At 41.1% G+C, this 26,195-nt stretch overlaps 1 protein-coding gene across 1 annotated transcript in view; it reads right to left on the reverse strand.

Moving 5' to 3' along the window:
* The window catches only part of LOC307250181 (polypeptide N-acetylgalactosaminyltransferase 18-like), a gene marked incomplete at both ends in the record, with an annotated part of 139,872 nt that overhangs the window by 62,373 nt on the left and 51,304 nt on the right, over positions 1 to 26,195 (reverse strand). The window contains 2 exons of the mRNA XM_080027177.1: positions 6,133 to 6,299; positions 7,838 to 8,039. Of these exons, the coding sequence (XP_079883303.1) occupies positions 6,133 to 6,299; positions 7,838 to 8,039 (369 nt within the window). The remainder of the gene's footprint in view (positions 1 to 6,132; positions 6,300 to 7,837; positions 8,040 to 26,195) is intronic.

Below are 26,195 nucleotides of genomic sequence, written 5' to 3' on the forward strand. Positions count from 1 at the left end.
TTTGCTGCTTGACCTGGAAGAAAGATGGACTCATTTAACAAACTGGAGTTGGGCGTATTTGAAGAGTACCTTTATTGTGTTAGACGCACACGTGAGATTACTTTCCAAGCATACAGAATCCAGACATTAAATCAAGCGCACCTATAGTCATCCAATTAATTTGTGGTCCACACTGTAAAAAGTTGCCGACTGCCGAAAAATAAGGAGCATTGTGTGTCTCATGTCCATTACAAAAAATGCTATATGAGAATTGCTGGGCTCAGGAAGATTGCCAGAGGATTCTCCAGTTGAAAATTAGATTGATGTATTCTGGTGTTTCCTTTGGACGACGTCACGCTGACAACTCATCAGCTCACTTGTCCTAAGTTTTTTTTTTACAGCTTTAAAATTGGAATTTTGAACATTATGTTTTAAGGCCAGGACACACCAGTCCGACTTGTTTCTACTTGTTCCGACTACGCAAAAAATGGAGTCGGCCGTTTCAGGAAGCTCCAGGCTTCCCGTCGCGGCCAGAGAACACACCAAACTGACTGCTGACTTTCCGTACGCTCTGTTGCTTGCGCGGGACGTAATGTCTCCATAACAGCAGGCGGCGCTAATCTGTATTGTGGCCCGAAAAAATACGAAAGCCGGAAATGATGGGACAGCTCTCTAGAGCATAAACATAGATAGAAATACGTATTTATATTTATGGACCATAAGAGCACAATTTTTAGCAGAGAGTGTCGAGCATGGTGTCGAGCAGTCAACAAGGGTTGATGCATGTGAGTACTCTCAAAACGAAACGAACAAACACATTAAAACGATGGCTAGCTGTTGTTAGCTATTTGTGCTACCCGCCTCACTTCCGGGCTTCACTGATTCGCTAGCCCTCCACCAATCAAATTGCTCCAAATGAAAGACGGTCGGCTGCCGATTGAACATGTTCAATCGGCTCAAAACAAGCCCGACGACCTCTACGTCGGCCGACGTCACGGCACACACCAAACAGATTCGTCTCCCGACCCCCTATCGACTCAACGACGGCGATTTTCGGGCTGGTGTGTCCTGGCCTTTAAGGACAGTTGAAAATTGTTTGAGGTAGCATCCAAAAGTCTAAGTGGTTAAACTGTAACGATCAAGACAAAAACCCATGGTGACGTTAACACAGCTTTGTTTGTCTGACCAAAAGTCCTAAACCTAGACGATTTTATATCCTCCTGTGACATTAAAACAAATGGACAAGAGAAAGAGCTTGGCATTTAGAATGTAATTACAATGATTGGTCATTCATATTTTCTCTATCGATAATTATATACTATTCAACACATTTTTTCAGCACTAGAATTCAAAACTTTTTTTCATTAATGAAAGTGAATCACAAATAGCTTTTAACCTCTGCAATTGTAGACCCATATTCAGAAAATGGTTTAATTTTGATTATCATTTTCACTCTCAGGTGATGTTCCTTCCACATCTGGACACACATGGTGCTGTGATCATAGCCAACATACCTGAACATTGTGGGAAAAATCCATCCAATGCCACCCAGCTAAGGCATGCCAAAATGCTTCTTTATTACCGCCAATATTTAATAGAACATAATCTCAAAATCAAATGTGCTATCAACATAGAAAATAAATAGGCTACAGTGTTTTATCATACAAGACTTCTTAGCTTATTTTTCTGCCATTCTCATTTTATTTAGCTCAGCGAAGCTCCAGGTAAGAAAGGAGGTGACAGTGATGTTTTATTGTTAAAGTGTTATTAATGACTTGATGTGTAAAAATATCTCAGCAGATGCAGGGATGTGGGAGCACACCCTGCTCATTGTAAGAATAACACCATTCTTGTCTGAATAAAACAAATGGCAATTCGACATTTCTTAGCGGCACGCAATGTACACTGCACCCTGAGAGTATGTGACAGAGGGAAAGCCATCTCAACATATCAGGCTCAGCTTCTACATCTTCAGCATTAGGAATAAGTAGAGCTTGGATCAAAGTTAAGCAAGCATGTTTTTCAAGCAGAAAGCTATGCGGATGTACTGTACGCCTCGAGTGTGCCTCATCAGAGACTATGCTTTTTCCGATGATTTACTTCAGGCTTTCCCCTCTCGCACTCGTCTCTGTTCTGTTAGCAGATTCATGAGTGTCTGGGATACATGCACATTGTTCAGTCAAGTCGAAATATTTTTTATCTCACATTGCCTCCTAACCTTATTTCTACAATGTTCACACATAGATGTAAAGCACATATAATGTTTACTATCTTTATAGTTTACTTTACTGTTCAATATCTGGGTTTAGCATGCTAAAAGTTGATATTTAGCACTGAACACAAAGCATTGCTGAGGCTGAAGTTATTAGTTACTGTACTGCAGGTAAAGTAGACTTGGTCATAAAGCAACGTTTTGGACAAATTTCAAATTTGACCTGATGGCAGCGTTAAAAGTCAGGGAGTCAGCAGCATCATGGTGCCGCCAAAAGAGATGTCAGTTTACAACACCATTAGGAGGATGCATTGTCTAGCAGATTACGTAGCAGTTCAGATTGTTTTGGACTGGACCAAAATAGTGGACTGGCCAATGTCCCTAGAGCTACAATGCTGGTATGGTTGAAAATATACAGGAATTTTTTTTTGTCCTTTCAATTTATTGTCTAACATTTTACAGACCGAGCAATTCATCGGTTTATTAAAATGATATATGTTGAATAAGATACAAATAATGGTAAACAAATAAAAAATAAATTATTTGCAGGCCCTAATTTTGAAGGAATTGTTGAACTGGTATAATTCATGACGTATATATTTGGCTGAGAGTTCCAGATAATGTCCTTGTGACATCACTGGAGGCTGGCTGGCCTCAGCACTTTTGAGGCTTTGTGATACATCCTCCTAATGTCTCTGCACATTCACTATTCCGGTGACAACGCAGAATGAGTGTAACTGCATTTCAACCTCTTTGCCTCAGCCGACCCTCATTTTTCATAACTACACTGTCTACAATCAATAAGCTGCAATGATGATCAAGCACTTGCACTTTCAGAGTAATCGTTCATCAATTACCTTCATTATGAGTCGCCACCTCCGCCGTGCCATTGTTACTGCCCCGCCAAGCAAAAGGCATTCAATCATAGTTCCTGGAGAATTGTTCATTCAAAACATTTTGATGCATTAGGGTGGGAATCATTTGAAGTAAATGTGGAATCGATTTATCCCAGCGCTTGCTGCACTAATCAGCATTCACCCCTGTGCAGTTTCTATAACTAAACTTTGATGTACTGTATTATTGAAGAACAGAGGAGCAGTGTGAGAGAGAGAGAGAGAGAGAGAGAGAGAGAGAGAGAGAGAGAGAGAGAGAGAGAGAGAGAGAGAGAGAGAGAGAGAGAGAGAGAGAGAGAGAGAGAGAGCCATAAAAAACTGCAGGCGAAGGCAGCGGGCAGATTTCTCATAAAGGTAATTATAGATTTGGCAGCAGTGAAATATGTTCCATTGTACGTGATGCAGTTGTTTAACATCTAGCCGCTAACAGACAAGCAGCACCCGGCACGCCTCAACTGCTGTAATAACTTTTAATCTTGTTTTCATACACCACTGATGCAGTTAATGCCTGCACATGTCCCGATCCCCCTTTTTTGCACCATCTGAAGCAGAATATAAAATAAGTGGGACATAAAATATAGAGGGCCTGGGCTGTAGCTCACCTAAAGGAGTCAGAGCTGCTAACTGTAATTATTCACTTCTAGATATTTGCCCTATAAGGTGAGGAGAAAGCTATTCATCAAACTAAGTGTGATCAGCTCTTCATTTGGCTTTTATTTAGCTGCAGTGTTGTCAGAGCAGTAAACTGCAGGTTAGACCCTTAAGTTCAAAGACAGGAAGAGATTGATTCTACTGCTTGAAAAAAAGTTATAAGAAGTTATCCCAAAACTAAATATAATTAAAAATATCTGCTGGTTTGCTCACTTGAGTTCAAATGTATATATATTAAACTTAAACTCCATTTATTTAGTTTAGGCTTTCACAGCATCAAATGGCTGCTTCACCTGCTGCATACGTAGCGATTTTTTGTTTTACATAATACAATTCTATATTTTGCCAGGCTAGGGGACCCCTCTATTTTGTTAGACTTTGTAATTTAGTTTTTGAAATAGATTTTAATAAGACTGAGCAAAAAGATTTATGAATTCAGTTTGATATCAATGAGAAGATTATTTTAGTTTCAGAATACACATGAAGTAGATCTCCGCCCAGCAGGATTTTTTTTTTAATGTTTTTCCGGTAATAGTTTCACTGTGGTAACGGAATGGAAAAATGGAAAACAGAAAATGAAAAGGAAAAAGCTTGAATGGCCAGATGTTTTAAGGCAGAGCAACTTTTTCAGAGGCTTTAGCAGGTTAACCAGTATGAACGCATGGGGATCAAAAACTAGACATTCATTTGTGTTTGTTGTTGTTGTTGTTGTTTGGAGTTTACTGAATTATTCATGATCTTGGAACTGAACCAGGAATCTCTGAGCAACACAGAGCAAGGAAGGTAAAAAAGCGTTTGTGTTTCAGTGGCTGATCTTTGTTTGTATAAGTAGAAGAGATGAGCCGGCACGCTTCAAAGTGTGATTCATATCTTAGTCAAATTGTTGAGATTGGGGGGGACACCTCTTTATGTTGCTGCGGAGTAACATCTTTCTCCATTGATAGATAGTGACAGACAGACCCATGGTGTGCGCTGTCCTTGGTACTGAAGTGAAGTTGATGACATTGCTGTTTGGCTCATTGTTGGCTGAGATATTGAACAATAATAATGATTATATAAGTCAGTTGTTAGGGCCCACAAACATGATTCCACACCCCTCTGGGGAAGTATTTAGGCCTCTCTTGACCCGACACTACCCTCAATGGACCTGCTACGACTCAGGCTCTGCACGCCGGATGCAAGGCCATTAAGTTCCCCTCAAGTGGCTCCAGTTTGATGACTGTGGGCCGCGAGGGAACCGGAAAGATGGGAGCAAATTAAACATAATGAGCTGGCTAATTTAATCAATTTACTTTGAGCGTCCACACAACACAACAAGGGGACCATAAGGTGAGAAGCTGTTTATTGATCGTGCCTATTATAATTCTGTGTCGTGAAGGCAGCAGAGGATGTAGCATCACTAGCACTTGAAAAAGTGAGCAGTATGTGCACACGATCAACACATCCCAAAAATGGAAGAATAGTTCCATTCATTTAATATTTTCAAAGCCTTTACAATGATTGTATGATTCCAGCTTCTGTTCCAAAGATGGAAGAAAAACTTTCCATAAAACCATGAATGATTTATTTGCTTATCAAACAAATTAGGTTTAACACGCCGCTAATTAAGTCAGCTAAGTCAGCTTTGGATGGAGCCAGGCTAGCTGTTTCCCTTTACTTCCAGTATGTATGCTAAGCTAAGATAAGCATCGCCTGGCTCAAGCTTTGTAATGTACACACATTGAGAGTTGTATAAAGGGGTATCAACCTTTTCGAAGTGTTGTGATTGAGTGTATTTCAAAAAACGCTAAACAGTTCCTAATGCTGTCCATCTGTCCTCTGTAGGGAGACTGATATAACTAGAGTTAGCATAAGGAAAGGACTAGAAGGAGAATGACTTTCTTATTCCACAAAGTGGTGTGTGCATATAATCAATCAAGAAAGCTCCCAAACTACACTTCCCCACTACAAACCGCAGACTTTGTTTCCATTGTATCTCCAAGGTCGTGTGCATTCTCTATTAAAATTGGATAAGATGTGGTCCATTACGTGCCTGTAAGTACAGAATACTTTATTATTCTCAAGGGGAATCATCTATGAAACACTAAACCCCCCAAAAAAGATCAAATCAAGAGTGATGAATTATGCAAAATATCAATAGTTTTCTTCTTAATATAAATTGATTCATTAAATACTATTCAATTTCACCATAACATCTATGGCCGAGAATTGAAGGCTCGAAAATAAATGTGTTGCCAATAGGGAGACACACCTTCTTATCCCACCTCAAACCGCCTGCTGCCAGTGGATGGACGGAGGGTGTTAACGACCGTGAACTCTGTGTTTGAGGCTAAGCTTTACATTTAGTGAGGGTGCTGTCCGCCTGACACAGTTGTGTGATAGGCCAGTGTCTCTTACCGCTGCTGCTGTGGTCATCTACCAGTATGATCTCCTTGAGCAGGTGGGCCGGCGTCCTCTGGATGGCCGTGTGGATGGAGCGCAGCAGCACGGACAAGGCCTCGTTGACAAAGATGAAGATGACGCTGACCTGAGGAAGGTCTGATGAGTACGACATGTTTCTGCACCTAAACAGAGAGAATCAGAGGCTTCCTTTAGGTGTTTCTTAAAGGTCACATCACATATAATACTCATTTTAAGATTCAAAAAGTGTAATTTTGGTTTCTACTAGAAACTGTTCTCATGGTGAACTGTCCCCCCCCCCAAAAAAAGTTTATTTACGTCAGTGCCATGGCTAAATCGCCTTTTTTCAGCCTCTGTCTGAAAGGGTTTGTTTTAGAGCCTGTCTCTTTAAGCCCCGCCTTCCAAAAAGCCCAGTCTGCTCTGATTGGCCCTGAATCTAACGGACGGTTTTTAATCTAAATGACAGTTAGATTCAGGGGTTTCTGGGGCTGTGCTTATCACAGGTGGAGGTAGTGCAAAGTTAGGTTGGTAATGAGGGGGGCGTGGCTTCTCCCCTCTTGACATCATAAGGGGAGAGAAATCTGACAGGGGTTTATCAGAAAAAGTGCAGGTGGGGAAAAAGCGAAAGGGACGTTATTTTGTTATAGTTTGGGCGTCTCTGCAAACACCGCCAGTGATTCCGGAGAACGTTGGTTTTCAAAATAACTTTTTGGCAAAATCAGTGTATGTCTCTGCATGATCCGCTACCTGTCCGTAAAATACATCTGGTGTTAATACACAAACTAGGCTCTGTAAACTGGTATGTAAAAAAAAGGGGGTATGTTAACAAAGGGTTCCACCATAGCTAGCAACATGCCCGTTTTACGGAGCCAAGGATGTGTATTAACACGGAATTTCTCTCAGCGCACGCACAGTAAGGACAGGTAGAGAGGATCGTGAGGAGACATTCATTGATTTTGACAACAACCATTCTCTAGAATCTTTGACTGCACCTTTAACTAAAAACGTCATAACATTAAAGAGGACCTATTATACTACTTTTCTGGTCTTAATTTCTTGTTTTACACTGCTATAGAGCAACCTGACACGAATCACATCACAAAAAACTATGTAGATTTTCGGGAAGCTCTTTCTCTTATTTTGGCGATCCAGCACATCCTGTCAACACTTGAGTGTGTGTGCTTCGGCAATCTCCGCTCCCTCCGCCTGTGCATCGGCCATCACCGCTACCCTCCCCCCCTCCTGCAAACCCCACTCCGTTGTGATTGGTTACCTTCCTTCCGGAACACTTTCAGTGGCGGGAAGCGCGAGCATGGACCTATAAGGGCGCGAGGCAGACGCGAACAGGGAAGTGACAGCAGTACCATACATGGAAACATCCGCGTGGTCACGTCACAAATTTTTATGCGACGTCACAAATTATGAAAGGGTAGACCGCTTTGAAGACGTGACTTCTCGACTGGCTAGAATAGTGTTTAGTGCTCTGCACAGACACCCCAGACGGTCAGCAGGGAATACGTCGAAATGCATGTAAGTCATTATTTGATAATTTAGTATGGTTAAGCATGACTATGAATCATCATAACAACGTTTATAGGTCATAAAAGTCAAAAAGCATCATAGGTCCTCTTTAAAAAGATAGAATCAATGCTGAGCAATATCTTCCATCATACATCTTCACACATCATTGGAAGTGACTGACCCGTCTGGTCGTAAATCCTGAATGGGCCGGGTGAGGGAGATGCGGTCGCTGAGGTAGCCGTTGTAGCCATAGTAGCGGAATTTCTTGAGGGCGACCCTTCGACTCTCGGGGCCCAGGTCGCGACCCCAGTGATCGAACAGCGAGGAGTCTGAGGCAGAGTCTGAGGAGGAAGCAGCATCCTCACCTTCCCTCTGAGGGCTGTCTGTGGATGGACAAGGAAACAAAGGTGGATGAAAATGGGGACAAACTTTTTTGTACTTTTCTCAAGAATCAAAATTCATGCTCATAGAGTACGTGCAGGGAAATGTTGGTGTGGTAGATTCCATATTAATGTGCTCAAAATAGAAACAAATACAAGACAATATAGGTTTTTTACAAAATATATACACACAAGAAAGATTACATATTAAAGTTACTCTCAGAGTATTTTTGCTTATTGTACATTTGGTTGCGAATGTGAAGATTGGAAATGATGTTAACAAAAAAACGCAAATAAGCTCCAGTTTTTATTTCATTCTTCTAATATCGAACACTATTTTCAGATGCACAATTTCTTTTAAAGCTCTCTGATTTGTATTTCATTTTAAAATGCAGCCCTTCATTTACTTGTAAACCCAAGGAAATAACTTCATTTTTTATCATTTGCAATCCCTCCAGTTAAATGTGAAAAGTGACAAGCGGACCTTGGCCTGAGTTCATTCTATCTAACTGGACCTTTTTACTTTAACTTGAATAGCCCTGTCCTACTACACCCATCACTAAACACTGTGTTGACAGTTGCTGCAACAGCTACCTGATTTTACACAACTGAGTAATCATATGGAATAACAAATGTGTTCCTTAAGCCCCATTCATCCAGCCTCGCAGGGGAAAAAAAGGAGTGTGACCGAGCACTAAGAATGCTGTGCGGTTATCAAACCAAGCCTATTTGCTGAAGGCTGTTAGAATAATTCCAGCAGCACAGAGTGAAAAGGATGAGGACGAAAATGTGATGCGCAATAACAAGGCATTTTCATTATCATTGCAAATAACTCTTTCTGGCAGCCTGGGAGAACAGCTATTTTTTCATATTATTCTTTTTTGCAGAGGTGGACACGAATCCGCTGACATGCCCAGGGTTAACATTTTTCTATTAGCACCGTAGCTTATTATTGTGTGTTGCACCAAGCAGTTTACAGTGCAGAGAGGAAAGCAGTGGGAGACGAAAATGTGCTTTATGTCTATTAGGAAGGAAACAAAACCTTTGCAAACCAACAGAAAACATATATATATATATAAATAGTATATACAGTGCTGCTTGAAACCCCTTGAGCCTTTTAGAATTGTATTTAGTTTAACCATTATCAATTAATTTTTATCAATAGCAGTATGTTTTATATTAAATAACAGGTGTGTGCTTATCAATTCAACATTTTTCTTTTTCGGAAAATCAATTGTGCAGTCAAAAGACAAAAGCTGGCAAATCATTTGTTTTATTTTGTCTTAACAATTGAATTGAATCAAGCAGCACTGTATATATATATAGCAGCAGAATCCCAATGCGCTGGTCTGTTGTTTGTCCATTGAGAGAATGAAATATGCATGAGGCAGAGGCGTGAAGTGACTCCTGACCGAGGTGTACAGCTGGTGGAGAGATGGAGAAAGAGGAGTACAAAACAAAAAGTGCCACGCCATAAATATGAAATGTTACAATAACAGTATGAGACTGGAACGTAAAGTCACTTTCACAACTGACCTATGAATGTTTTGCCTGACAAAATGAAACAGCCCTCATTATTAGTGAAAACTTGTTTTCTCGACTCCCAGGGGTCTGCATGCTTAATGAACACAATTGTTTTGTAAAAGGAAATGTAAGCTATAATGGCAGTGCAGTTATTATCCATATGTTGATGTTTTTTTTTCTTGAATTCTGGAAATTGCTAGGAGACAGAGAGTCAACATCTGTGGTGCAAATAAAACGCAAAGTTTAATTCGGATCGGTGAGGATTTGGTCAACCATGTCATCTGCTGGTGTTGGCCTTCTCTGTTTGATCAAGTCCAAAGTTAATGCAACAAATGTTACTTTCCATGATATAGAGGCCCCTGTATTTGCACGTGTAAGCTGTCTCGGCCCCTGCTGCCAAATTAGTTTTTTGATAGAAATCACCTAGAGCCTGCTTGAAAAGTTGCTACAATAGGTCACTCACCAACCACGTGACATCAGTCAAATGATCATGTAACTTTTTACATTATATACAGGTACAAGATATTAAATTATGTCAAATCCAAACTGTCTCAAACTGGCTACACCATAAGCTAACCTATATTCAAATAGCACCTTTTACATTTTTTTTTATTATTTTTGGGGATTTTTGGTTTAGTAGAAGAGAGAGAGACAGAGATGACTCAATCCTTTGTCTGCTGCGAGGAGGACTGAGGGGGGGCGCGCTCTAACCACTACAACACGAGTGCCCCTCATATAGCATCTTATAATACAACCAAATAGTCAAGTTGAACTCCAACATTGTATGCCACCATGGAAAATACAAATGTAAGGGGTACTTTGCTTGCATTATATTTTTGGCCATTAACATTTTTGACCTATTGAGCCATATTGAGAAAAAAAACCCAGGGATTGGGGGCACTCTAACCACTAGTCCCCCATGAGGCTCAGTGCTTGTAGCAGCAGATCCAGGTTGGAATCCAAACTGTCTAACAAAAAAAGCAAAAGAAAATGGTAACACTTTATAATAACTATCCGTTGTAACTCGTTAATAGATTATTAGTAAACTCTTAATTAATGATTTATTAATGATTTGTTAAGTGTTTGTTTGCAGTTTGTTAAGGATTTATAACAATGGTAGATAGTTAATATCTTAATAATTGAATCAGTTCATCTGGGAGGTAATCCCAGATTAACTGATCACGTCACGTTCAAGTCCATGGCATGCACAGTGTGTATTGAGTTTATTTAAAAATATTTGAAAATGGGGCTGCCCTCAGTTGCCCATGCACTGTGTATAGTCTATAGCCTATTTCAGCCTCGTCGGTATCTTGGATTACCTCCCAGATGAACTGATTCAATTATTAAGATATTAACTATCTACCATTGTTATAAATCCTTAACAAACTGCTAACAAACACTTAACAAATCATTAATAATCATTAATTAAGAGTTTACTAATGATCCATTAACGAGTTACAACGGATAGTTATTATAAAGTGTTACCCAGAAAATTATCTTTAAAAAAGGATTCTATATCAAGTCATGTCACTCTTTCTCATCCCAGCCCTCCAACTATGCCAGCAGCTCTTTGTAGTGCTACCTCTCCTCCCTGGGCTCAATGGGCTTTGCATTAGCATTAGTACTGTAGTTGAAGAGAAGCATTCGCCCTGTGGACAAAAACACGCTTAGTGCTCTCGTGGGTGAAATGCCACCTCGCTTATAGCCTCATAATAAGCACCCCGAAAGCGCTGCAAAAAGGATTTTTCTTTTGCACTTTCTCTTGGCCACAAATGCATTGTTGACGTAAAGTTTGATGTTTTCGCCTTATTTTTGGCACCCTCTCTCAGTGGATGTCTGACATTAGGAGAAACTTGGAATAAAAGAAAGGGCCATTTATATTCACCAATGCTATTAGTTGTTAATTTGTGTGGTGCTTTTCAGAGCGGGAGGGCAGCTGAAATGAGACCGTGTGCTTTGAAAGCTTTTCTCAGTGGAGCTGCATTCTACATTAAGGGGTCGAAAGAAGCGACCGTGTTTCATGTTTGAGGTGAGGGAGTGTGTTGTGTTCCTGCACTCTGTTCAACATACAAAATGTCATTATGCATTAAAGGCCTACTTCACCGGTTGGAATATGAAGGTGTATTGAACTCTGAGATCCTATGAAGTATAAATGTGCAAAATTAATTGAAATCGGATCATCCTAGCCTGAGAAAAGGCAGAAAGAGTGTTTTATGGTCTCACTGTCTAACCCTACATTTCTCTTTCTGTGACATCATCTCACTCTCTGGAAAGAATACACGAGTGTATTTCACAAAATGTTAAAGTGCTCCTTTGGGTTGTGCCCTTTAAATAAAACTGGACTAACTACTGCAAACGTGCAAATGGGCCTCTAGGGACTTTAAACAGACTAAAACGTCAGGCTAAACCTAGTGCACACACACACACACACACACACACACACACACACACACACACACAGACACACACACACAAACACACACACACACACACACACACACACACACACACACACACACACACACAGGACCTAGGAGTGGGAGGTCGACCTCTACAAGTTCTGCGCGCTATCGAGCTTGGCAGCATCCGTGAACTGCATTGTGACAGTAAACAGGGGAACTTTGTCCCGTAATGCCCTTGTTGGGGACAGGAACTTGGCTGGCTGTCAGTGACTGTTCAGCTGTGGTTACACACACAAGCACACACACACACACACACACACACACACACACACACACACACACACACACACACACACACACACACACACACACACACACACACACACACACACACACACACAAACACACACACTGGTAACACAGATAACTTGTATCAAACTGATACATGTATGACATTTTGAACTTTTTTTTTGCCACAAGCGTCACATGCCAAACCTAATCCTACATACTCGTGGGGGCGCCTTTAGCTCAGTTGGTAAGGCGTCCCCTTCCCGGGCTGGGCCCAGCAGCAGACCCGGGTTCGATTCCCGCCCACGGTCGTTCTCTGCATGTCACTCCCCTCTCTGCCCCATTTCACCTCTGTCTCTCTGCACTATCAATAAAAAGCATAAAAAAATGCCCAAAAAATATTAAAAAAAAAAAAAATCCTACATACTCATAAGCTCTTGTGTCATGGTGCCACACACACACACACACACACACACACACACACACACACACACACACACACACACGACAATGGTTCAAAAAAGAGAAAATGGATGACAATTTTGGAGTGAAATTGTCTTTCTCTCCTTGGAGATAGATACGCTTTGCAAAGACCTATCATGATAAGAATGTAGTACAACTCCCATTTGGCAAAAAAAAAATCGCACAAAGATCGGAAAATTTAAAAATTGTGATGACAAGAGCGACAGAGATGGAAGAGAATTAGAAGAAAGCTAGAGGATTGCCGAGAGTTGCAGAACAAAGGTTTATCCTATGGGATGTGGAGCGAGGGATGAGAGAGTGGTGAGGAGGAGGAGAGGCAGAGGAGGGAGTGATGAGGAGAGCAAGGAAATAAAGGGCTTGTGACAGACGGTATTCATCCCCCAGGCATCTGTAAACTAGGCGACCCGGAGCTCTGTCACATACGCTCGCACGGACACATACTTTTATTGGCCCAGACACCAAGACAGCTTCCCCTGTCCACACACACATTCCAACACACACACACACACACATGCCCACACGCACACACCGTAACACACACGCACACACACACAGTAACACACAGGTACACACACACACAGATACACAAATAGCATGAGGGACACGGACTCCCCACAACCTTAATGGATTAGGGACGGGCTGCTCTGCTGGGTGACAGAGTGTCTCACCTCATCATACGGTCACTTTGCAATGAACTGGCGTGCTGTTTGCTCAGCAGGTCGGAACCTAAGATAGGCTAGATCTGAACCCCCCCCCCTCACACACACACACAAACACACACACACCAAACTCAGACCAGGCTCTTTCCAGACAAGCAACAAAGGGCTTTAGGGAGGATTAACAGAAGTGTAGGAGTTCTGCTCTAAACCACCAGGGTTTACACTATTGAACACAGACATAAAAGTTTTAAGTTCTGCAAACACACGCACGCGGCCAATTCTTTTTCATTGTTTGTACCTTGGATAAAAGAAAGAAATGTACCCCTGTCGCTATCATTGTGTTGTACTCTGAAACTCCAGTGCCACCTGTGTTAGCAAGTGAAGTAGATCTGTACACATTAAGAAATGTAGAAGAATGCAAAAATACATTTTTAAAGCTGAATACGCCATATAAGCATGTGTTTGATGGGAGCATGGTGAATCCCCTGCTGGCCTGCAGATTCTTGATAATAACATACAACAAATGCAGTGATGGTCAACCTCACAACACGTCTTTTAGTTTTGAAAACAAGCTGTTTGGTATTTAAGGTTTTTGTGTCTATGTTTACATCATTTTTTTCTTCTTCATCTGGCCAAATCTGCAGCAAACATTCCACTTCTGCATCAGACCAGCGCCAACACATAAGCATTTTTGCTTTTTAAAAATGTGTCGGCGGAAATAGGGTTAGGGATTCTATACTGACGGCAGGACGGCTGTCTATACTCATGTTTCGTACATGAGCATCAGTACCGTGCTGAAGCTCACCTCTTCCAACACATACCAACACACAATACACACACACACACACATGCCGACACGCACACACACAGGTACACACAGGTACACACACACCTCTTCCAACTGGACCAGGGCACAGGCAGTGGTACGAAGCTCTCACACTGGTCAAAGCAACTAGACTTTAGGTGTCAAGCGTGCCTGGGGACGGTACAGATTGCTTAGTGTGAGTATGTAATATAATAAAAATTATAATTTGTTATATGGCCCCCAGCCACCATCAGTCAAAATGGATGAATGGACCACAATTTTAAAAAAGGAAGCATTATCCAGTTACTGTTTATCTGCCACAGTATGCAGCCGTGCTGCTTGAATCCATGTGCAAGAACAGCTCGTGTTAAAATAAGTTAGATACATAAATAAAATAAAACCCTGTAACTTCAGGAGGATTGTGAAAACATTGTTAGTCACCATGGCTGCTACCTGCTCCATTTTTCGCCCCCCAAATAATTCCAGAAATACCTCCCAGCTGGATATTTCTGTAAAAATGTCTCGCTTGTTTGGTTTGATGTAGAACCCAACCGCCCCCCCCCCACCGCACGTCAAACACTCGCTAGGTAGCAACTCACTATGTCAGAGCGCCTCAGCTGTCTGCCTGGTTCTATGAGTGACAGTCTAAGTTGCAGGTGGGGGAGATGTAAGTTGTTGGCCACACCTTCACAATTATTTCAATTTGCGTGGCTCGGATGATTCTTAAATCTTATCGTTGCTCTAGGCGCATGTATATGGACATGGAACAAATGTGGATTTATTTTTAAACTGGGAATGCATTATAACGACATTCTCAAGTCACCTGCTATTAGGCATGGAGTTAATCTCAGTGAGGTGCACTGTTTAAAATGTGATTAACGCTCTTTATCCACATGACACACTGTAATTTAACCACTTCATGGACCTCCCACTTCAGTCTTAAGACTGGTGTCCACTGAGCGGTGCGGGTCGGCACAGCACGGTGCGCTTTTATTTGCGTTTCCACACTGTATTCCGCAGCTACTTTTTTTTCTTCCTGACACTCAAATCAGTGACGGAGATGTATATGTAAGTATGTAAGTACAGGCCTAGTGGTGCAGAGGGGAAACATACTGGAGGGCTGTGATGATAATTCAGTGCTGGATCTTGTTCAGGGAGCAAAGAATAGCTGCTCTGCTGTCTGCTGTGCATGAGCGTATATGTATGTAGTTATTCTTTTAGCAAACATTTTCACTCTTTTGTATTGGAACTGTTCTCACTAGTTTCAAAAGACTCCAAAATACACTACAGACAATATATGCTCTCGTTTTGAGCACATCAATGCAGTGAAATTGAATTTGGGAAGCGGAGTTCTTCATATCCTGTTTGCAATCATCTCGTATTTTTGCCAGTGAAAGCGCATAGATAGATACCCCAAGTGTTTGTTTTTATCTTCCGCAATAAATCACATGTTCATACAAATGTGATTTCCGTGTGGGATCAAGGATGCGTATAAACAGCTTTAAATGATCAACATCTTAAACGGGACATGTGCCCCGATTTGCCAAACACCATGTCAAGATGTAAAAACAGTCAATTAGCCCTCCGCTCCTCCTCCTCCTCCAAGTACTTTCAAATAGCTCATCAGCCCCGCATTAAGACACCCGCTGCCTTCGCGGCTTCGCAGGAACGTTTCCCAGCAGGTTTTGCACTAGTGACACACAGACACACACACACACACACCCACCCACCCACTCACACACCCGAGGATTTAGAGGACTTTGTTTTTTCTTTAGGTGGAGAGAATCTCATTTGCTCTGCAAGCCCAGCAACATCTTCTCCCTCCGAAAAGCTTTCTGTGTGTTCCAATATTTAACAGAGGCAAAAGGGACAAACACACGCTATTCATTTGCCTTTTTGTACCGACTCCGAGCCTCTTAAAATCACACAACAGCTCTTTCTGCATATCACAGCAAGCCATGACTCACATGAAAGTGCCTTTTCAATTGTTTGCAGTGCTTTTGATTACATTGCCACGAGCATGCTCGCACAAATCATTTTGCTAAATGTGCTGGGGCCAAAATATGAGTTTATCTGCATATCCCAGACGCAAAGCAAACTAGTTTTGGAAAGTTATGTTGTGCTGTTTTATTTAGGGTACAATAACACACTCACACACACATGCTGACAGAATAAGTGTGTGTGTGTGTGTGTGTGTGTGTGTGTGTGTGTGTGTGTGTGTGTGTGTGTGTGTGTGTGTGTGTGTGTGTGTGTGTGTGTGTGTGTGTGTGTGTGTGTGTGTGTGTGTGTGTGTGTGTGACAGAGAGAGATGTGGGGCCTGCAGCCTGGAGCCAAAGTTCACACATGATTAATTGAATCAAGCAGTGGGCAGATGGCGATCTCTGTCTTCCTCCTCGACCCTCCGGAATGAATAATGTGTTTGAAGGCTTACACCTGGACAAGCATTTTTTCATTGTATAAATAAAAAGGTCTTAAAAATGCATTTTCGGCATGTTTTTAAGAAATGAATGTATTATTAATCAGATGATCAACATGTGAAGAATCCTTTTGTCATTACCTTCAGAATGGTGCCGCTAATGATTATGGAAAGTTGGGTTGATGTATGTAAGTGCTTAGTTGAGATTTTTGGTTCACAGAAGAAAAACTAATGTTGAGAGAATAGCCATTAAAGATGGTTGTATAGGAGCAATATACAGACGCAAACAGACAAAGTTTAGTCAAATAAACACCTATATGTATATTGTCTACCTTTGATTTATACTTGTATACTTTTTTTAATAATTTTGCATTGGAAACTTCTGTCTTTTATATGTTGCTAATTTTATCTGTTCAGTTTTTTTTTTAATTCATTTTATACTTAGGGAAGGCAAGGCACGATTATTTATATAGCACAATTCAGACACAAGGCCATTCAAAGTGCTTTACAGCGGCACGATTAAAATACATCAAGTATAGAATACAAAACTTAGAAATATTTTTTACTATGCTTTTATTTTCTATGCACATTGTAAAGCACTTTGTGACCCTGTTTATGACAAGCGCTATATAAATACATTTTATTTACTTGTATGAAATAAATGATGGAAGCAAAACAGACATAAAATCTCAAAATTGACGAGAGCTTGAACAAAATGTGTTTTTGTCCTGCCGTATCTCTGGCTTTAAATGGAGGTCTCTGATATGGAAAGAAAAGTTCAGCGTTTTGGGAAGTAGGCCTATTAGCGCTCTCATCTCAGGTGGAATGAGAAGATCGATACTAATCTCAGGTCTGTGTGATAGGTGTGAAGCTGGAGTCAGCCCAATTTAGCATACAGACTGGAGGCAGAGGGAGCAGCTAATCTGGCTCTGTCCGAAGAATTACAAGAGACTACAAGTAGCAGCCTTTAAAGCTAACGTAGATCGGTGAAAAAAAGTGATTTTCAAAGCTCAAAGTTCTGGCATTCATTAACTATTGACTCACTCTGTGATGTCATACGATAATTACACTCTTAGGAGAAACATACTTCATACTGCTGCTAGCTTCATTTTAAAAATGTCTCATTTACACCATCTGACTTATTGTGAAACACTTTACAATAAGGGTGCATCAATAAACGGATGGTTAATGCTTACTTAACGCTATTAATGGTTAGTTAATGTTTACGTATGTGTGACCAAAGTATTTAAAAGATTTGCGTAAGAAATTAAAAGCCATGACAAAGTACTTAATAATGTCATGGCATCCAGTTCAGACCCTTTGGAAGTGTAGCAAAAATGTCAGGCCAGTCGAGACTGTCAGGGAAAAGGTGACTAGCGTGATCTTATTCACGCATGGCATTGACATGTGAAAATTGCCATAGCGTTCCTGTAATGAAGTGCAGGTTCTGAAAGCTTTTTTCTTTCAGCGCTTCAGTATCTCTCCAAGAACAAAAAGGGCAGAAGATGCACCACAGCATTGAGAATTTCTATCTGCAATTTCCTTGTGGAAGCTCACTTATCTAAATTTGTGCTTTGGGCTTTGATAACCCTCACCTCGTTGTTTACAGAGCGGAATAGTATATGAAGTGCTTTCTGCCTCTGTTGTCTCTCACGACATGAAGCTTGACAGGATTCAGATTAAAGATCACACAGTCCCATTCCATTACCCAGCCATTTCCCCTCCTTCACCACATGCACTAACAGCCTTTTTAAAACTATCGGACGTCATTTTCCCCTATCTCGCTGTCGACACGGTGTGAGAGCCTCGACAATCACTGTCATTGCTTCTTCCTGCGTTTATGTACACACATATGTGTGTGTGTGTGTGTTTGAATGTGTTTGTATGTGTGTTTGTATGCCTGCATTTGTGTGTGTGTGTGTGTGTGTGTGAGTGAGTGCCCAAAAACCATTAACCATCCATCATAGCTCCCAGGAGACAAACTCTCACACACACACACACACACACACACACACCCACACGCGCAAACACACACACACACACACACACACGCGCAAACACACACACACACACACACGCACAGAAAGAAGCAAGACACATGCAGTGGAAGCAGCACACAGACGCCGTGGGGAGCATACATAATGGGAGGGTAATCTATGTCCTGATCGCAGCTTGACTGCTTGATTCACCATGAAAGTCGTCCACTTCCCAGAAATCAATGCACTTTGAGCGGCTCTTCCTGTAAGTCTATACTGCTCCACCGCTCCACTAATTACATTACAGCGACTCCTATACTGATAAGGTTTCATTGTCTTCTACAAGCAGATGAGCCGGACAATGGAAGTGCTGTAAAAAGGCATTCCATTGGAAAGAGAGATGTAAAAGCAACAAAAAAGAAAAGAAAAGAGAAGAGATTCTCTTATCAGACGGAATCGATGAGTCATGCAAACTATTTCTACTCATTAAAACAATCTCTTTCAGGGTGAGAGGAAATGAACTCTTAAATGCCATACATCTAATGTGCACGTTTTGCACAATTTAATCAACAAGAATGAGCAACATTACATGAATGAAACATTATATTGTCACTGTAAAACACAGATTTAAACACACATATAAAATACAAAGCAGTCTGATATCAATGAGAAAAAACAGTAAAAAAGAAAAAAGACAATATATATACACGATTGGAAAGCTGGAGTTAAGGTCAAGGTTCATAAAATGTAACTTTCATTTAGAACCCAGCTCTAAATATAATATTTTGCACACTTTTTTTGTTGAGTTGAGCAAAGCCACCGTGAGTCACACTATGCTCTGTGCAAGACAGTAGCCAGGTGATACAATCCATTCCCGGAAGAAAAGAAGAAAAAAAACTGTCACGTTTCATCTCTCTGACTTCTCTTACGCAACGGTAGGTCTGCTTTTAAGGAATACATGAATTGGATCAAAGGCAATGTCATTTTCATGCAAATGAACTACACTTTCCCCTGGTTGCAATCTGGCCAAGCTCACTTTGAATATACATCAGCCATGTGCACTGTGCAGATGCTTAACATATGCAGGGTTCTGAAACAAGAGATTTGTATTTGCGGCGGGCCTGTTTGCTCTAATAGCTCGATGCTACTTGACGTCTGGGGGGCATAATGAGTGGAACAGAAGGGCATGCATGTTTTTCTAGACCCTGGAGACACTGGGAGTTACGGGTGCTTGAGAAAGACCAATTAGCAAAAGAGAACAGCAGGTTTGTTGTCGAGGTAGAAACCTTTTCAATACACAAACCACTTCATATGTATTCACCGTACAGCAAAGAGCCGTGCTGTCAAGCGCTAACAATGCTGCTCAGGAATAGAGACACATCTGAATACAAACGCATACAAATCACACAGCGGTTTAGCCTTGTTGTGGCTAAATTACCGGCGTCCACACCAGGCGAAGTTTATGATTGAAAGGCGTGTGAAGCATGGGGGTAATAGAAGAGAAACAAACTCAGGAAAAACAACAACAAAAGGCTAGACACATCAAAGAGGGCTCGGGGTTCAGAGGGTTTAGAAGCATGTTTGACTGTCATAACAGGTGAAAGGAATCTTCTAAAAAGCTGTGCCAGCCAAGCTACTGGAAGCATTCATACTGAAAGAGACAACCATAAGGCACCAGACACTGCCAGCATGACAACAAAGGCACAGGACCAGAGGAGGAAATAGAGACGTTTCTTTCTTTAACAAGTCAACACAACACATTAAAGAATGTTCTCTGCATTAGAGTCTTAAGTCGCATTCATACCAGCCCTGTTGAATAGCAACCCCGCAGCATTAAACCCCTTGATGTGGTTGATTTGGGTTGGTTTGAAGGCAGTCCGAGACCTCTGGTGTGCACTGAACAACCATATAGTCCACTTGAAAGAGGTGGTCTCTGGCCACTAGCAAGTGAACTCTGCAGCGGATAATCACTGGCGTGAACCTCGTTCGCATCTATCACAGGAAGTGTAGTAGTTAGGAATCATTTCACTATTGGAGAAATGTTATGTGTTTTGGCGCACGTGATCATAGGCTCATATGCTCCGTCCAATACAGTCTGCTGATAGTAACATGGGCTGGTGTGGGTGAAGGAAAGTGGAGATTGAAGTTAGCAGCAATATCCATTAAATCTAGCCTACATAAACTGCAACCATGTGGCACTACATTTAATAGAGTCTGGCTGTTACAACATGCGCTCCACTTTAAGACCAGGATGAAAAGAACTTGCCGATGCTCCATGATGTAGGCTTTAGTAGGCTCCATGATGTAGGCTTTAGTAGGCTATGGCAGAAATTTAGATGGATTGGCCGTTGTACTCGCCTAACCGTCTGACCAATAATTAAACTGCATTTCCATGCACTCAAAGTCCATTTGAGATTTCCCTTTGTGAATGCAAACCGAACCATCTGAAAAACAAATCACTTCTGGTGTGCACCGCATTGTAGCGGACTATAGGGTGTGAACACAACCATAGATATATCTGACACTTCCATTAACCAGTAACCAGACATAACCAGTAACACATCTAGGTACTTCATTCATATGATACAAACTTAAACACATGTACAGTTAAAGGGATTCCCAACATGAGGGTCAGGGCCCTTCTAGGGGTCACAAATTAAATCTGAGGGAACAATAGTCAATAAGGTGGAAAGAAGTGAGAGAATATCTAAATACATATACAGTATATATTTTTTGGTAACATTATTTTGAATGTATTCACTGGTCCATTCAGCCATGATAGCAGCTTCAGTCTGAACTTTGTGCCCTTTGACAACTTGTCCTTGTGTGCCAAGAACCTACCAAGTTAGATTGCTTCACGTTTTCAGCTGTCCTTTCAAACTACACCACATGTCATGCTTTATTAAACCCACAAACTGGTACAAATGTAACAAATATAGTGAAATAAGTTGCAGATCCAGGGTCAGCCTGACATTCTAACCTATAAACCTATAGAACCTAAAGTAACTCTTCAGGCTCTTCAGATATGAATATGTGTATCCAGCAACCAAGCCTTTCAGACTACAATACTGACTTAGGTGAATTAAATTATCCTCTATGTATACGTACTGTATATATCCACTTCTAGGTAGTTATCGGGCTTCTGCACAAGGCACTGTCAGGATATTGAGATGAAATTGAAATGAAATTAATATCCCTTCCACAAACAGGGCACATGCCATCTTCTGGTATGATGAAAATATTTCTCCTTTGACTTTCCCAATCAATCACATAAAACACCCAGTGAGGCCTGTCTGTGTGCACTCAGGAGGTTTGCACTCTCAGGTCTGAGCTCATATACATCACAGCACCTCATAGTCATGCTAATCACACAGATAAGGTGCCAACACAAGTCGCACCCACTCTCATTTCAGCGGACACACACACACACACACACACACACACACACACACGCACACGCACACGCACACACACACACGCACGCACCAACGCAAACACACACACACACACACACACACACACACACACACACACACACACACACACACACACACACACACACACACGCACACACACACACACACACACACACACACACACACACACACACACACACACACACACACAAGCACTTTAATCAAAGCTGGTCTATGACTTCATTCCTTGGAGCTAATAAAAGTCAAGGCGCCGTATGTTAAGCCGCTCATTTCCCCCGCATGGAACGAGACGACCATATAAAATCTATAAGGGGTTGATCAATGTATGTGAGGCTCTGAATACATAAAGTGCTGGGTTCTATGGCATTCAGGGGGTCACATAGTTTTCGGAAGGAAAACTTTGCACTGTTTATATTCCCCACTGCTTATTAGCATTAGCAAAATGACAGATGCTACTGCTAAGAAATGAGTGAGTGATACAGCTGATGTCCCTAATTTGGTTCCAGGTTGTTAAATTAGCAAGATGCACTAAGCACTAAGCTCCAATGCTAGCTAACACATCACTAATTGAATATTTTAAATGTCCTAATTTATTTTCTTTCTATTACAAGTGCAGTGTAAAAAAACGTGTTTGTTGTTTTAAGCTGGTTACATAGTGTTCGCAGACGAAATGTTGTACATAGCCTTTAGATGTATTTTTTTTTAAATATGTTGATATGTCACAGAGGGATGGCTCACTGGGACATATGGTAGTTTTTTCTTCCGGCATCAGCTGTGTTAAATTAATTCTGATGATGTAAGTTAATTGACCAAAAATGTCTCCATGAAACAAGTAGTCGCTGAGAATTTCTGCAAGCTGCGGTGTGATTTGCAAATCGCAACGCCTTTCAAAGAAATAATGATTCGGTAGTTGGAATGTACTTGCTTAACTTTCATTTACAGAAGAATTTCAATACTTTGCGCATATCAGCACTGTCAGGACTTGGAGCGAGTTCCTCATGACTGTGAAAGATGAAGTATGCTACACCTTTAAATTTGAATTGAATCAACACTTCATATCTCATGCTGTGCTTTTCATTTACAGACTGTAGCTACAGGGTGTGAATGTTTCATGGTGTGTGTCTGGTGTTTCTGCCTCTTCAGCAAGCCTTCAACTTCAACCTAAATAGATTTGAAACAAGATTCAAAAGGACTTGGGATTCATTGAGTGCATTGGATTTGAAGCTTTTGCTCCCAAGCCTGATACCTTACTCTGAGGGACCGATGTGACTGTTTCTTTTAAATGTATGTCTCATACAAGGCATCGCAGAGCAAGGTGTGTTGAAAGGCTGGTGAGCATAAGGAGGAGAATTTCAATGTTGTTGCACGTCCTACTGTTTGCACGGCGAGTTAGATAAAGGTTATAGAGCGCTCTATGCCCCTCTGACATTTGCAGGGCCGTTTTCAATGTAAAATGCCATGGTGTTGGGCTGTGGGCATGGTAACGTTGCCTGCTGTGATGTGAATATCAGACAAGCAGTTTAGTGCTCCGAGTAACTTTTCTCATGTGGCGCTGACGATGGCTGCCTCAGTTTGTCAGTCGCATGCATTGCAAGCTGTGACATCCGCTGACAGGGCATCCAAACAAGTCCTACAAAATGCAGTCCAAGGTCTATCCTGTCCTTTAAAAAAAATATATATACTGTACATGTTTTACTTTTAAAGCTATAGTGCGTAAATTGTGTTACCCCCATGAGGAGTTCTGTGTAATAAAAAAAAAAAACACTGTGCATCTACATGAGGTATTGGCTTTTGGTGATGGTGCATGGATTTAATTCCCTCTGCTGTACGTCCAGGTTTTTTTCTTAGCACTGGAATCAACAACTGAAGCTCCTGCACCAGTGTCGGGGCACGACAACAGTTTGTAAACGCTGCCATACTGAGAAATACAGAGAGAGTTTAAGGAGCTGATAAGCTTAATCAACTTTGTCAACTCGTTTGGGTGATGGCTTGAATGTAACCGACATTCATCCACATGAAAAAGTTACGCACTGTCGCTTTAAGCATGGAAAGTGCCGTGTGATGGACAATGATGGCCTTTTATCAAATGTAAAATGTAGAAACCCCGACAATGTCTCACGTGCCGTCTGTTGCTGAATCGTGGCGTCATTCATTTCTTAGGGACAAAAGGGCTTGGAGTGGATTCAGAGTTAGTGAAGGACATTGTGTTTGCTTGTATGCTTGTGTCCCTGGGCGCTGTACGTGGTCGCTAAAAGGGTAATGCTAGGCTGGAATATGATGCACCACGACAAGGTGACTTATACTGGCTTTCAGAAAAATACCCCCACCCCCCTCTCATTACTGCACACATTGTATTACTGCTGAACAACAATTGTTCCTTTTCTTAGTTTCCCCTCCTGTCACAGCTCACCCTCCAGGCTGTTCTTTAGTTTGCTTAGCTTAGTTTGGCTCTGATCATCACTCCGAGGCACTGTAGAATAGAAACATTGTTTTTATCACTGATTTTCCGGAAAGTCCTACATATTTCCCTCAGTACCCAGAGCAGTTTTTGTTCTAACCATTCAAGGGAAAAAAAACCACAAGCCTTGTCTATTCCAATAGTCTTGTCACTTGTCCCCGTCTGCTTGAGAGACAGCAGGGAATATCTGACAGCCACTGCGGGTCAGTGGACCGGTACTGTGCTCTGTGTGTGTGTGTGTGTGTGTGTGTGTGTGTGTGTGTGTGTGTGTGTGTGTGTGTGTGTGTGTGTGTGTGTGTGTGTGTGTGTGCTCCAAGCAGTCCTTGGCTGAATCCACCAGAAAATCAGTGGACAGGCTTTGTTGACATCAACTCAGTGCTTGTCAATGTAAAAAACATCATGTCTCCACAGAGTTCACTTTGACAGCCAAGGGCTGTAATATCTTTTAGAAAGGTCAAAGATTGTCTCTGTGTTTTTGCTGCTAAAATAATAACAATCATAGTATAGTCAGAGTCTGAATTTCAATTTGAAAAGTTGTGCTCTTTCCTGGACTTCGGTGGATTCTGACAGGCTCTACTACACCCAAGCCTAGATGTAATAATTAATAAGATGAAATGTTATGTAAGAATAATGTATTACAAGTTGAGTCAGTGATTCTGGAGAATGCTTGTTGTCAAAATGACTTTGTCATAATCAGTGAATATCTCCTCACAATCCTTTATCTGTCCTTACTGTTTGTGCACTGACCAGTGTTAATACACAGCCTAGGCTCTGTAAACGGACCGCATTGTTGACATACCCTTGGTTAACATACCAGTATATAGAGCCTAAGCTGTGTATTAAAACCAAATGACTTGCAGCAATACTATACAAAAATGTTGACCTTGGAATAAACATGTCACTCAATTAGAAACATTTTATAATTGTATGCAAATTACTAAATTAAATGGTGAAAACTACAAGCATTTGACCAAACGTAAAAGTAACCAGAATTATACTACAATAAAATACTTAAAAAACCTTTTGTGAAATACAATTTCTTTTTTTCTTTTTGGGTGATAATGATAATATTGGTATGACTCTTGCGTCTGTCTGTTTAGTACAGCGCTAGAACCAGAAGGGAATTAGCCTAGCTTGGCATAGAGACACTGGCAGCAGGACTAGGTGACCATATGTCCCCATTTGTCTGGGTTTGTGTCAAGCTTGGTGTCCTGAGTCCCGTCAAATATCTGTAAAACACTGGGTTCCAGTTCTTACCAACATTTAAATATAGATTATGATTTTACAATTTTTTAAGCGCTTAGATAGATGTTTATCAGGTTTTGTTCCACTCATTATTACCAAAAACAAGTATGCATTACTTTCACTCTGATAGGGTGCAGTGCAGTGCTCAATATTGTATTTTAATTTGAATTCACAACATATTTTTTCCACTTAATTCTAGCATTTGAACTTCATTCTCAATATTGTGTATTTTCTTTCTTTAAGTGCTTTCTTTACAAATAATACATGAAGGCAAAGTGAAGAAAAGCATTTTGGAGTAGCACAAGATAATTTACTGTATTTTCAGTAATTCATTTACTGTATACGTATAACTTATCAAATAACAACTAATTATAGAAAGCTGTAATGGGACATTGCTTTTTTCTTTCAATAATTTGGGTTGTTTTTTTAGGGTCGTTAATCATGGCTCCCACCACAAATATGATGC

Source organism: Ammodytes marinus (assembly GCF_949987685.1).
Source record: "Ammodytes marinus genome assembly, chromosome: 5".
Lineage (NCBI taxonomy): Eukaryota > Metazoa > Chordata > Actinopteri > Uranoscopiformes > Ammodytidae > Ammodytes > Ammodytes marinus.